At 55.2% G+C, this 13,361-nt stretch overlaps 7 protein-coding genes across 8 annotated transcripts; 2 read left to right on the top strand and 5 right to left on the bottom strand.

Moving 5' to 3' along the window:
• Positions 1 to 1,101: 1,101 nt before the first annotated feature.
• ABB37_08756 (putative nucleoside transporter 1) lies at positions 1,102 to 1,581 on the top strand (the record flags this gene model as incomplete). The annotated part of the gene is made up of 1 exon (XM_015807859.1): positions 1,102 to 1,581. The coding sequence occupies one exon, from the start codon at positions 1,102 to 1,104 to the stop codon at positions 1,579 to 1,581; it is 480 nt and encodes a 159-aa protein (XP_015653517.1).
• Positions 1,582 to 1,979: 398 nt separating this feature from the next.
• ABB37_08755 (putative Nucleoside transporter 1) lies at positions 1,980 to 2,743 on the bottom strand (the record flags this gene model as incomplete). Its single annotated transcript, XM_015807858.1, has 1 exon — positions 1,980 to 2,743. Exon 1 carries the CDS (start codon positions 2,634 to 2,636, stop codon positions 1,980 to 1,982), a length of 657 nt encoding a protein of 218 aa, XP_015653516.1. The 5' UTR covers positions 2,637 to 2,743.
• Positions 2,744 to 4,671: 1,928 nt separating this feature from the next.
• Positions 4,672 to 5,151, top strand: ABB37_08754 (putative nucleoside transporter 1; the record flags this gene model as incomplete). Its single annotated transcript, XM_015807857.1, has 1 exon — positions 4,672 to 5,151. One exon carries the CDS (start codon positions 4,672 to 4,674, stop codon positions 5,149 to 5,151), a length of 480 nt encoding a protein of 159 aa, XP_015653515.1.
• Positions 5,152 to 5,549: 398 nt separating this feature from the next.
• Positions 5,550 to 6,435, bottom strand: ABB37_08753 (putative Nucleoside transporter 1; the record flags this gene model as incomplete). 2 transcript variants are annotated; one of them, XM_015807855.1, is made up of 1 exon in its annotated part: positions 5,550 to 6,435. In XM_015807855.1, the coding sequence occupies exon 1, from the start codon at positions 6,207 to 6,209 to the stop codon at positions 5,550 to 5,552; it is 660 nt and encodes a 219-aa protein (XP_015653513.1). In that variant the 5' UTR covers positions 6,210 to 6,435. The 2 variants fall into 2 exon arrangements, with proteins under 2 accessions (XP_015653513.1, XP_015653514.1); XM_015807856.1 differs by having other exon boundaries at positions 5,550 to 6,387.
• Positions 6,436 to 7,029: 594 nt separating this feature from the next.
• On the bottom strand, positions 7,030 to 7,614 carry ABB37_08752 (putative mitochondrial E2-like ubiquitin-conjugation enzyme, putative (UFC1); the record flags this gene model as incomplete). Its single annotated transcript, XM_015807854.1, has 1 exon — positions 7,030 to 7,614. The coding sequence occupies exon 1, from the start codon at positions 7,543 to 7,545 to the stop codon at positions 7,030 to 7,032; it is 516 nt and encodes a 171-aa protein (XP_015653512.1). The 5' UTR covers positions 7,546 to 7,614.
• A 510-nt stretch (positions 7,615 to 8,124) lies between these two features.
• ABB37_08751 (putative mitochondrial hypothetical protein) lies at positions 8,125 to 9,452 on the bottom strand (the record flags this gene model as incomplete). The annotated part of the gene is made up of 1 exon (XM_015807853.1): positions 8,125 to 9,452. The coding sequence occupies exon 1, from the start codon at positions 9,343 to 9,345 to the stop codon at positions 8,125 to 8,127; it is 1,221 nt and encodes a 406-aa protein (XP_015653511.1). The 5' UTR covers positions 9,346 to 9,452.
• A 769-nt stretch (positions 9,453 to 10,221) lies between these two features.
• On the bottom strand, positions 10,222 to 12,870 carry ABB37_08750 (putative cation transporter; the record flags this gene model as incomplete). The annotated part of the gene is made up of 1 exon (XM_015807852.1): positions 10,222 to 12,870. One exon carries the CDS (start codon positions 12,868 to 12,870, stop codon positions 10,222 to 10,224), a length of 2,649 nt encoding a protein of 882 aa, XP_015653510.1.
• Between the last annotated feature and the right edge of the window lie 491 nt (positions 12,871 to 13,361).

The following is a 13,361-nucleotide window of genomic DNA, read 5'->3' as shown; positions in this document are numbered from 1 at the left end:
TGCTTCTTTCTCATGTGTGTCTGGTGCTATGATTTAACTACAGTTTTCAACTATATACATGCACGCGTGTACGCACCTCTTTCACAGCTTCATTAAGAAACAAACAAACCAAGGGGAGTTCAACGACGGAAAAGAAAAGGAAGAGAAGACGATGACATTTGTATGGGAAGATAATCGCTTAAACAAAAGAGAGAGGGAGGGTTCGACAGAAGATACCGGGTCACGTGACCCGCGTCGCTGACCTACACAGCTGCAATGGAAATAATAAATGACAGACGCCGAGCGCAGTGGGAAGAAAGAGAAAGAAAGAGAAGTACAATAGAGGTGAGCCTCAGCTTACCACCAGGTGGTGGTAGTGACGGTTTACAACACGAAAAGAACAGAAAGATTTCAAATATATAAATATGTCAGCGCTTCGTTCCGTGGAGCTTGACATACTATACTATACATATACATTTATATAAGCTGAATACAGTGCAACCACCACAAACAAGGAGAGACCCGTCTCACTGGATTGATCCGCTTATTTGATTGATCGCTGTCGATTTGCTTAACATCAACAACAACAACGACATTGAATTGTAAATCCATTAAATGCAGGAAAGGACCGAGCTACTCGGAAGGGGAACACAGGCGAATCAACAGCACCTTCGTCGCCTTCGCTCTGCAGGTACTGTACAACCTACCCTGCAAGCGGGAGAGGGAGAGAGAGAGATGTACGCAGTAATTCTTCACTCCCCTCCCTTTCTCTTTTGCTCTCTCCAGAAGGAAGGGGAGAAGAACAGATTCAGACAAGGAGAGAACAACGAACGATGTGGCCATATGCAATTAAAGAAAAAAAGGGGGAAAAACAGCTAAATAAATAAATGTAAAGAAGACGTTTTGCTCCGTCCTCTTCGTCGGTCTCAAATATATGCATATGCGTATGCATGGGCTTCACGATAGCAGCGCAGAAGATTTCTGCGCCTGTCCGCCCACGCTGCCCATACGTGCGCCATCGGTGGGAGGGTTGCGACTTCGGAGGAAGGGAGAGAGAGGAGAAAAGCTAAAGCATGCCGAAAGAAAAAAAAGTAACAGTAGTTATCGAAAAACATCAAGTGGATGTTCGTGTCGTGCGGCTTCAACTTTCTGATTACGCTCTTCCTTTTTCCAAACATCGCGACGGGCATGTTCCCGGACTCAAAGTGGTTTGCGACCGTCGCCGTTTTTCTCTTCAACTGCTGTGATGTGATGGGGCGCTGGTCGCCGTCGCTGAAGTTCATGTGGCCGCGGAGCTACGGTGGGCGATGGATCATCGTGGCAGCGTCCTTTGCTCGCGTCATCTTCGTGCCGCTGCTGCTGCTCTACTCCTACCACTACATCCCGAGTGAGGCGTACGGCTATGTGACGGAGGTCATCTTCGGATTTTCCAACGGCTACGTCGGCTCCATGTCGCTCGTGCTGGGTCCTCAGTCAAAGGGCATCGACAACGATGGCAAGCGCGTCGTGGCGGGTACGCTGATGGGCATTTCGATCCTCATTGGCGGCACGATCGGCACGGTGCTGAGCATCATGACCCAGACGGTTCGCGAGAAATACTAAAAATGCCTCGCAGCACACGAGACGCGTGGGAGCACTTCGTATTATCGAGATCGACGGCGCCCAGCCCTCTCCGCAGCTCAGTGAGTTGCGGATGGAATCCGCGATGATGATGAAGGAGGACCCGATCGGGGATCAGCCCGTCAACGACCTGGACGCCATGGAGACGAGCCTGCAAGCCGCGGAGGTGGCGGCAGCGACGGATCGTGGCCTGACGAGCAACGAGGTGCTGCGCGCCACCGCCGTCGTCGACACCTTTTTACCTCCACCATGATGGGTGGTGTCGGTATCTCCGGTGTGATTACCTCTCTCATTCAAATCATCGTGAAGGCGGCGCTGCCGGACAACTACGAAGGCGTGAAGAAGCAGTCCTACATCTATTACAGCCTGGATGTGGGCATTCAGGCGACGACCTTTGTGGCCCTCGTCATGCTCCGCTTCAACAGCTTTGCTCGTCTGCACTTTGGTGACCTGGGTGGTGTCAAGAGCAAGGTGGACGCGGGCAGCCTCGCCGGTGAGCTCCGGCACGACAGCGCCATGAAGCTGGGAGGGAAGGCGCTGAACATGCCGTAGACCGTGGACTCGAAGATACTCTTGCCGAAGCCGCCAATGAAGCCGGCCATGCAGATCGTAGCCACCGCACCGCCTTCGTTCGTGCCGCGAGCCGGAACCGCCATCAGCACGATAATCTCGAGAATAAGAATGCATAAGCCGCCAAGCAGACGCACCAGCATCGGGATACGGCGGAAGCCCTTCAGCAGCGTCAGCGGCTCCATCACCAAGCACGTGACCAGGCCGATCAGGTTATAGTAGGTCAGCACATTAGACCAGAAGTTTGTCATGGCCGGCACAAAATCTGGGTCTTTAGTGGCAAAGCGGTAGTACGTCAACATGTACGACGGTGCAGAGAAGACGGCGTTGATCGGCATCAGCATGGAGATGCCGCACAGGAAGGCCACCACGTAGACGTAGAATTCAGCGGCGCTCATCTGGTACCACGGGCGCGGCGGCGGCGGCGGCGCAGCGGACTGATCGGGAATGACCGTCTCAGACTTCATGGCTATCCTGCTGTAGTCGATGCTTTTTCAGCGGGGAAGTACGTCGGTGCGTTCGCGTAGCGAAGAGCAGAAAAAAGGCGCTGCGGAGTCTTGTCGTTATCCTTCCTATATGGATTGTATCGATGCAGACGCATCAAGAGGTGAAGGAGGGGGGGGGGTAGGGGGAGAGGAAGAGAGAGGGGAGGAGAAGGACGGGAAGTACAAAGAAAAAAGACAGACCAACAAAGAGACACAAAGGAGCTAACACGCGCACCGCCGTCAGGTTTCAGCGGGGAAGGAGAGGCTGGACGCTGATGCACCACGGCGCAGTGCGGATGACGTTGGGTCTAGTGTGGTACGTCAAAGCTGTACCGAACGAGTCTTTTACGTGTTGGGAGCTGCCAGCCAAACTCACGATGCTTCAGAAAAACAAAAATGAAAACAAAAAGAAGAAAAGGACTCGAAGAAGCCTAACAGAAGTCGCTTTGAGCACCAACGGACAAAAGTTGATGTAGAAAAAAGTTTTCCATTTCCAACCCCGGGGGCACCGAGTGCTCGTTATCCCACGCCGATGCACATGCAGCTGCCAGCAGACCTGGCAAATTTGAGCTCCGCGTACGAAAGCCGCACGGACAGGCCACATCCGCACTATCAACAACATTAGAAGCTAAAGAGAAGAGAGAAAATGAAGAAGAGGCCAATGTGGTCAGCGAACGTCCACAACAGAATACACGAAATAATAATAATAATAGAACTTCGAAAAGTTTGCTGCAATGGCTTCCGCGCGATAAAGTGCAGGGAGTCCAAAAGAAATAAAAAGAGCAGAACCCAACAGGTAATTATCACAGTGGGGTGTGTGAATCACGCGCTTGGGGCGCAACACACACACACACACATACAGTCTCACAGCCACTGTGAAGATACGAAAGATGAGAAAAGACACCTACCTAACAGGTGCTTCTTTCTCATGTGTGTCTGGTGCTATGATTTAACTACAGTTTTCAACTATATACATGCACGCGTGTACGCACCTCTTTCACAGCTTCATTAAGAAACAAACAAACCAAGGGGAGTTCAACGACGGAAAAGAAAAGGAAGAGAAGACGATGACATTTGTATGGGAAGATAATCGCTTAAACAAAAGAGAGAGGGAGGGTTCGACAGAAGATACCGGGTCACGTGACCCGCGTCGCTGACCTACACAGCTGCAATGGAAATAATAAATGACAGACGCCGAGCGCAGTGGGAAGAAAGAGAAAGAAAGAGAAGTACAATAGAGGTGAGCCTCAGCTTACCACCAGGTGGTGGTAGTGACGGTTTACAACACGAAAAGAACAGAAAGATTTCAAATATATAAATATGTCAGCGCTTCGTTCCGTGGAGCTTGACATACTATACTATACATATACATTTATATAAGCTGAATACAGTGCAACCACCACAAACAAGGAGAGACCCGTCTCACTGGATTGATCCGCTTATTTGATTGATCGCTGTCGATTTGCTTAACATCAACAACAACAACGACATTGAATTGTAAATCCATTAAATGCAGGAAAGGACCGAGCTACTCGGAAGGGGAACACAGGCGAATCAACAGCACCTTCGTCGCCTTCGCTCTGCAGGTACTGTACAACCTACCCTGCAAGCGGGAGAGGGAGAGAGAGAGATGTACGCAGTAATTCTTCACTCCCCTCCCTTTCTCTTTTGCTCTCTCCAGAAGGAAGGGGAGAAGAACAGATTCAGACAAGGAGAGAACAACGAACGATGTGGCCATATGCAATTAAAGAAAAAAAGGGGGAAAAACAGCTAAATAAATAAATGTAAAGAAGACGTTTTGCTCCGTCCTCTTCGTCGGTCTCAAATATATGCATATGCGTATGCATGGGCTTCACGATAGCAGCGCAGAAGATTTCTGCGCCTGTCCGCCCACGCTGCCCATACGTGCGCCATCGGTGGGAGGGTTGCGACTTCGGAGGAAGGGAGAGAGAGGAGAAAAGCTAAAGCATGCCGAAAGAAAAAAAAGTAACAGTAGTTATCGAAAAACATCAAGTGGATGTTCGTGTCGTGCGGCTTCAACTTTCTGATTACGCTCTTCCTTTTTCCAAACATCGCGACGGGCATGTTCCCGGACTCAAAGTGGTTTGCGACCGTCGCCGTTTTTCTCTTCAACTGCTGTGATGTGATGGGGCGCTGGTCGCCGTCGCTGAAGTTCATGTGGCCGCGGAGCTACGGTGGGCGATGGATCATCGTGGCAGCGTCCTTTGCTCGCGTCATCTTCGTGCCGCTGCTGCTGCTCTACTCCTACCACTACATCCCGAGTGAGGCGTACGGCTATGTGACGGAGGTCATCTTCGGATTTTCCAACGGCTACGTCGGCTCCATGTCGCTCGTGCTGGGTCCTCAGTCAAAGGGCATCGACAACGATGGCAAGCGCGTCGTGGCGGGTACGCTGATGGGCATTTCGATCCTCATTGGCGGCACGATCGGCACGGTGCTGAGCATCATGACCCAGACGGTTCGCGAGAAATACTAAAAATGCCTCGCAGCACACGAGACGCGTGGGAGCACTTCGTATTATCGAGATCGACGGCGCCCAGCCCTCTCCGCAGCTCAGTGAGTTGCGGATGGAATCCGCGATGATGATGAAGGAGGACCCGATCGGGGATCAGCCCGTCAACGACCTGGACGCCATGGAGACGAGCCTGCAAGCCGCGGAGGTGGCGGCAGCGACGGATCGTGGCCTGACGAGCAACGAGGTGCTGCGCGCCACCGCCGTCGTCGACACCTTTTTACCTCCACCATGATGGGTGGTGTCGGTATCTCCGGTGTGATTACCTCTCTCATTCAAATCATCGTGAAGGCGGCGCTGCCGGACAACTACGAAGGCGTGAAGAAGCAGTCCTACATCTATTACAGCCTGGATGTGGGCATTCAGGCGACGACCTTTGTGGCCCTCGTCATGCTCCGCTTCAACAGCTTTGCTCGTCTGCACTTTGGTGACCTGGGTGGTGTCAAGAGCAAGGTGGACGCGGGCAGCCTCGCCGGTGAGCTCCGGCACGACAGCGCCATGAAGGTGGGAGGGAAGGCGCTGAACATGCCGTAGACCGTGGACTCGAAGATACTCTTGCCGAAGCCGCCAATGAAACCGGCCATGCAGATCGCAGCCACCGCACCGCCTTCGTTCGTGCCGCGAGCCGGAACCGCCATCAGCACGATAATCTCGAGAATAAGAATGCATAAGCCGCCAAGCAGACGCACCAGCATCGGGATACGGCGGAAGCCCTTCAGCAGCGTCAGCGGCTCCATCACCAAGCACGTGACCAGGCCGATCAGGTTATAATAGGTCATCACATTAGACCAGAAGTTTGTCATGGACGGCACAAAATCCGGATTGTGCGTTGCGTAGAGGTAGTAGGTTGTGATGTACGACGGTGCGGAGAAGACAGCGTTCACTGGCATCATCATGGAGACGCCGCACAGGAAGGCCACCACGTAGACGTAGAATTCAGCGGCGCTCAGCCGGTGCCACTGGCGCGGCGGCGGCGCCGCTGCCTGCGCCTCCGTAGCCACTTTCTCAGACGTGCTTCGCATAAAGAAAGCGGTGCTTGACTTTCCCCCGGAAGGAACACGATCGGGAAAGAGAATAGTAATATTAATAAAAGGCTGGTAGAGTTCTATTGACTTGGTGAGCGAGGGACTGGGTGGAGAACGGCGAGAGGGACAGAGAAAGGCGTCTGCGCGCACTAAGAAGAAAAGAGAATGTGAGGCTCCAGCGCGCGAGGGTGATTCAGCGATGCAGTACGTTCGTTGTAACCCTTTAACGCAGGCGTAAAGAGATATGGTGACGTGCCGAGCGCGGATGAAAGGGGAAGGGAGAGAAACCCCAAATGGAGGTCGAATTTGATAAAGCGATATGGACAGTTGGAAGCATAAGCTGTTACGCAGGAGCGATGCTTTGTACCATTGAACCTGTGGTTGTGGTTGTGGTTGTGGTGGTGGTGGTGGGGGAGGAGGAGAATCATGCACGACAGCGAAAGCGCAGGCGGCCCATCAGCTGTGCAACCAATAATAATAGTGACAGTTAAAGACAGCGTAATAATAAAGACCAAGGCATATTTAATACAAAGCGCCGTTATTTCGACCTGCTTCTTTCCTCTCGCCACCTCTTTCTCCGCTGCCCCTCGTTTCTCCACCGCAAGGAGGGCGTTTTAATGATTTGTACGGCGCTACGCCCCGGGGTGAGTTCGCAGCTGCCCCATGCAACGCGGCAGTGCCGGAGGGGAACTGCATTAAAAAGGCAGAGGAATCCACACACACACACACACACACACACAAGAAGAGAAGACGACCGTCCCGGCAACAACGCTGATCATTCCTGCGCCTTTCATTCTTATATATATATACGCATTCTCTACGCCGCCTGTGCCGCTGCCTCTGACGCGCTCTTCGGCTTCAGGAAGCCCTCCTCCACCATTGCCGGCACCTCAATCGAGAGCCACGGCCCCAGCCCTAGCGCGAGAACGTGACTAATGCCGAAGTACGGTACGTTGCGTGCCCAAAGAGGGAAAAAGTGCGTCGTCATGCAAATCTTCCCTCCGCGGTACATCTTGACCGTCTTGCCCTCCAGCTCCGGCAGTGCCACTTCCGGCGGCGCCTGCGGGTAGGTCACCGGGATGTCAAAGTTTATTTCAAACTCGTACTTCTCGTTCTTGTAGTAGGTCCAGCAGGTGCCGTACCACCGCGTGCCTTGCGGGTTGCTCTCCAGCTGGAACCAGTGCGCATCGCTCGCTTTGTTGTTCTCGACGTAGGTGATGAGCGAGGTGTACTCCTCCTTGAGGCGCGTCGTCCAGCTGTCGCCGTCGCGCGGGCCAGCCTTGGTCTTGAGCAGCGGGATGCGCTTCACGCTCTCCTTCACCGCCGGCTCCATTGTGCAAATGGCGTGCACCTAGCGCGTGCTGCTGCTGCTGCTTTGCTTTCTTTTCTTTTAATGATTGCTTGGTGTGGAGCGCCGAGGCAAGGCAGAGCGCGGTGTTCCCGTGAAAGGAAGAAAACCCAGCAAGAAGAAAGGAACGGAAAAGGCCGAGAACAAGAGAGAGATGAGTGAGGCGAGTTCCGCAGAGGTGCGAAAGGGGGGGGGGGGCCGGGCACGGATGGAGTTTGCCCGCAAGTCATCACCTTTCAAGCGGAGCTGCGCTGCAACAACAACGCGGTAAACGCGAAAGACCGTTTTGACGGTGACAGCACGCAGATGGAGTGGCACTGCATCCCCGCAGCGGACGTGTGCGTGAAAGCCCTACCAAAGTGTCCATTGAAAGACAACAAAAGCAGGTGTCGATTTCCCGTGACATCCATTTTTGTTCAGTTGAGAGTTCTGCACCGAGCAACGTACGAGAGGTACTTCAGAAAGTCCTCAAAACGTCATCTCCATTGCGTGACGTGCATCACCTCCGTTCCCCTCCCCTCCCCCACAGCAAACATGCACGTCGTCGCCCCCGTCCGGCCCTTCTCACTCGTTTCGACGAGAGATTCGATCGCCCATCGCGGCATCCGGTGCTAGCCCGCCAGGGACATTCGCTGCCTCTCCGCCACCGCCGCTGCTCTTTGCTGTTTGGAAGATCGTCTCCAGCCGCGACAGTTCCCGCTGCTCACGATCCCGCTTCTCCACTTCCTCCTGCGACTCCGGCTTGAACATGGACGCGTTCTTCGTCAGGTACTCGTCAATGGCGTCGTGGTCGACGACGGAGATGAGATCAAACGGTAGGAAGCCGTAGCGGAACAGCGCACTCGCACGGTTCAGTGCGAAGTTGTAATGCCGGCAGAGCTCCTGACCGGGCTGAATGTCTCGCAGCGAGAAGAGGGTAATGGCGCCCGCTCCGTTGAGCACCGGCGACGGCCCAACCCGCACCGCACAGTTCGGCCGGTTGCTGTGGTTCACGAGGTCCAGGAACGGCACAAGCGCGACATCGGACGGGTCAGGCGTCTTCTTCCACCGCCGCCACCGTCGCTGCATCCTTCGCACCAACGCACTGCCGTCGTAGTAGCCCGCCGGCGGCACGTGTTCGACCCGCGCAAGCACCAGCCGCGTAATACGCTGGAAGTGCTCCAACTTAAACGGCGGCTTTACCGCCTCGTGAACGGACGTCAGCGCCAGATGGTACTTCTTCGTCATCTCCTCGTAGCTGCTGCGCTGCCACGAGTCAAGCGCCATGCCGTACATCCCAAACACAAACTCCTCGCTGAAGTCTTCGTCGTCTAAAAGGCGGGCGTAGGGGTTCGCGCCGGCCCGCAGGATGCCGCTCACGCGATCCAGCTCCTCCTGCGACTCGGACTGCATGATATCGGGCAGGCTCGCGATGATGGCGCTCATCTGCAGGCCCAGATAGAACTGTGGGGCCATGATGCGGAACTCGTCGTCGCGGATGGCGCTGCGCACATCTGCAACGGACACGTCGTGGAGCGTGTTTGGCTTTCTCGCGATGTTCGATAAGGTGTACAGGGAATTGAGGGGGATGGTGGCTAACGGCTTGTTGGCCGGGAGGGGTGCGGCACGGTCGGGAGAGAGGAAGAGGCCACGCTGCTGCGACGAGCGGATGCCAATGAAGGTGTCCTCGTGAAGGCGAATATTGAAGTAGTCGGTGCAGCAGCGGTAGAAGTCAGGAGGTAGGGTGGAACGCGGACCGTAGAGGACCTTGCCCAGACCGAGGCGGAGCTCGGAGCGTTGAAGCATGATGGTGCTGGAGAGAGAGAAAAAACCCTCTTTCTGCTGTAGCACACACGCAGTATATCGATATTTCCTTGACCTTGCACGTGTGTACAACGGGCAGAGGCCGTCCTATCGAGTGTTGACGTCATCAACAGTAGCAGTAGGCCCAGAAAAATGAAAGGAAATAGTTTGACGAAGACAGAGGCCCCAAAGAGGGGAGGAAGGGAGGGGGGAGGGAGAAACGAATGCCGCCGATACCGCATCAGAGACTTTGTTTGTCCTTGCTGGAAGGGCAGAGCGCTTAAAGTGGACAGCTTGAATCGCGGCAGCGTCGCCACTTCGGGCAAAGTACACTTGGGCAGCAACACTGGTAGCACCGCCGCTCAATAATCCCTGCCGTAGCTTCAAGAAAAAAAAAAGTAATGAATAGTAACACACGCCCGCGCCATTCAGGACGCCTGAGCTACCATTCTTCCGGCAAACCCCTAGAGCCTTGTGGGTGACTTCACGCAGAAAGTCGGTGACAGCGGAGAGCGGTACAAGCGGGAGAGGGGGGGGGGGAGAGGACGGACGAGACATTACAACCGTGAGATAACGCGTGTTTGGGGATAATGAAGCTGTCTATAAGTGTATATGTATATTTGTTGTTGTTCGCACTTCGCTTGAACCAACTCCAATACATGCGACGCAGCCGTTCAAAGAGAGAAAGAGAGTTCTACTTGGCGTTTCATCTCTAGTTGCAAGAGAAAGAAAGAAGACACGCTATATATGTATATGTGTGCTTTCACGTGATAGATGGGGGGCGCCAGCCCACACCAAAGAAGAAGGGCAGAGTGCTTGTGATGGCAAGGCAGACACCAAGAACAGAACCCCACCCCTTCCTTTTCCTTCTTTTCCCATTTAGATGAAGCGGTTGGAGCGGAACCACAAGAAAATGCAGGTCGCCACCGTGCACATCAGCATTCCACAAAAGACGCCGCCGTACTCGTTGTGCAGCATGGGCAGATCCTCGAAGTTCATGCCATACACGGATGCAATAAAACTTAGCGGGATGAAGAAAGCGCTGAACACCGTCAGCACCCGCATCAGCTCGTTCACTTGGTACGACGACAGCTGGAACAGCAGCTGTAGCACCGAGTCCGCGTTGGAGTTGAGCTCCTCGGCCAACGACTCGACGTGGGCGAGGTCGTGCATAATTTCCTGATAGCCGACCTGTGCACTCGAAATGCGCAGCGCGGTGGCGATGTGCGAGTAGGCGTCTTGCGTCAGGGTCATCGTACGGCCGTAGACGGAGGCGCGGCGCTTGATGTGGTAGATGTCGCGTGCCATGGACGAGCGATTGCGCTGCGTGCTGAAGAGGTTCGCTTCGTAGCGGTCGAACTCGACGATGCACTTCGAAATCGCCTGCGCGAAGGTGCCGACCGTCTCCTTCACAAAGTAGTACAAGAGATAACGCTGCCCCGGCAGCATCGGCGACTCGTCCTTCCCCGACGGCACAAGCCCGCTGCCTTCGTGGCGTGTACTCGACAGCTTGTCTAGACCCCTGCCGGACAGGTAATGCTGCCAGTTCAGCTTCAACTCCTCCACGTACGAGCACTGGGTGCGGTGCACGGTGATGACCTTGACAGGCGACATAAACACGGTGAAGCGGTTCGTGAGATCTTGAAAGCTGTCCATCTGCTTGTTCGCCGGGGCCTCGATCGCGTACCGCATGAGCAGGCTGTAGCACCCCTTCACAACCGTCACCTGCGGCAGCAGCATCGGCTCGGCGCAGTCTTCCTCCATGGTGCGGTCGACGCCCAGGCCGAGCAGCACCTCCTCCAGCGCCTCCTTGTACTCACTGAGGGTCGCGGTGGGGTGCATGGAGATGTCGATCCAGCGAAATTGGTTCTCCGGGGCCACCATGCAGGAGATGAGCAGCGTGGACGGGATGCGAGGGAGGCCCGTCAGCTGCTTGATGGTTTGGTAGTTCACGACGGAGAAGCTCGTGCGCACGCCGTCGTTGCCGAGGCCCGCCTTCGCAAAGTCGGAGCCGAGGCTTGCCATAAGGAGCTGCTTGATACGCTTGTTGCGGTTCGCCTGAACGGTGAGGAGTGTTTCAGGCAGCTCTTCATCGCCATCGTCGTCGTCATCTTCCGCCTCTCCACTTTTCTTGTCCACTGCCGCCGGCGCCGTCTGCTCTTTCTTTGTGTTAGCTGGGAACTTCGCTGCCGCCGTGTCCGTCCTGACATCCATAGCTGCAACAGACGCAACAGCGGTAGACAACGACGAGGATACCGTGAAGACGGTGTGCTCAGACGAGGGGGCGGCTACGTTGAACTTCTCCTGCGCGGCAGCGCCGCCGGCGGAGTGAGCCAGCGTAGCCGGCTTCGCTTCAGTTGCAGCTGCCGCTTGCGTTGTTGTCGCTGCGGTGCCGGCAGGCGAGGGCCTCGCCTTTCCTACGTCCCCGGCGGCGTCAGACGACCTCTTCTCTCCCCCTGATGTTCCTTCTGTCGCAGTAGCGCCACTTGCGTGATCTTTTGGTGAGTCTTTGCTGTGCGTGGGCATGGCGGATGCCGCTACGGCCGTTGCCGGGGTCGCAGGCGCATTACCTGGTGCTGCCCTCACAGGCTGGTCATGCCGACTGCCTTTCTTCGACGTTCCGGTCAGAGCCGCGTTCACCACACCGACCACGGCGGAGGCCAGCTTTACCGGTGTGGCCGGCGTCTCCATCTGCACCGCTGTCCTGCTTTGGTGCTCCCTCTCCAAACCCGGCACGTACCACTGCGCTACGCGATGGCGGACCAGACCGGCACCCTTGTCATCCCACGGACCGCGGTACGCAGATGTGTCGCCCGCTGCTGCTGCTGCTGCTGCTGTGCCTTGCGCTGCCTTGGCTGCATCACTGGGGCCGGTGATGGAGTCCTTGCCGTGAAAGGGAGTTGCGGTGGAAGTGGGTTTCCCCGGCTGCGCGTTGCCAGTGGCGGAGTATTGTGGAGAAGAACCACAAGTGCTAGTCTGGTCGTTGTTCGGCGTTCCCGTCATCTCCTGCGCCTCTCCTGCGCGGACGCTTGAGCTGCTATTCGTGGTGGCCGGCTCGCCAGAATTCTCCGCCTTTGGCGTCGTTACAGGACTCGGTCGATCGTCGAGGGCGGCGTAGAAGTCTTCCATCGACTCCTCCGGTGTTTCCCAGGGCATCGTGGTTCGATAGGCGCCGTCACGCGCGTCGTCATCCGCCAAATTGCCGTCGTTGCTGCCGCGGCTTGCACGGAAGGATTCATTCTCCTCTCCTGAATTGCGCGAGGAGGAGCCGGACGACGAGGACGTGACGTAGCAGCGCTGCGCATTCAAATGCGCGGTGGAGGACTGGGCCGACGTTGCTGTCAGCCGTGCTGCTTGGAGAAGTGTGGTGCCGCGTACAAGGCGTGCGTGACTCGGTTCGCTTACGTGGCAAGCGTGCGGTGTACGCGGGCAGCGACGTGACTGCCATGACGAGACGGATAAAACAGAGAAAACCGCGCAGCGCACCACAGGGCGCCAGCTTCGACCACTGACGCCTCCCGGAATCATGTGCGAGCGTGACTGCGTGTGTTCTTCGTGTATTTCCTTTTTTCAAATTCCAAGAGAAAACATATATATATATATATTCCTCAGATTCAAGCAAATAGTAAAGCTGCGGGGTGCAGCAATAATCGAGCTGATTTAGCAGATACAGAATAAAGTCACAACTGTGTCATGAATAACATCAACAACTAAGCCGAGAGATACGACGGCCGTGGCTGCGTACTTCCGCTGAGAGACGCCCGCAAGGTGGGAGAAAGACCGGCGTGGGAGTGCAAATGCGGATTTCCAAAAGAAAAAAAAAGAAGAGGTACCACCGCTAGATTTCACCTTGGGAGGGGCGGCAAGCGTTGATGTAGTCGCTGAAAGGTATGCAATACGGGGAGGATAATCGGGGTGGCCTTCAGAGAGCGCGAGAGAGAAAGACAACGACTGCGCGTTACGTGTGTATGTGAATATGTGTATATATATATATATATATATATATAGTAGACGCTACC

This window comes from Leptomonas pyrrhocoris (genome assembly GCF_001293395.1).
Source record: "Leptomonas pyrrhocoris isolate H10 chromosome Unknown, whole genome shotgun sequence".
NCBI classification, from domain to species: Eukaryota; Euglenozoa; class Kinetoplastea; order Trypanosomatida; family Trypanosomatidae; genus Leptomonas; species Leptomonas pyrrhocoris.
Note: the sequence above shows the minus strand (reverse complement) of the source record. Positions and strands in the feature narration are given on the sequence as shown.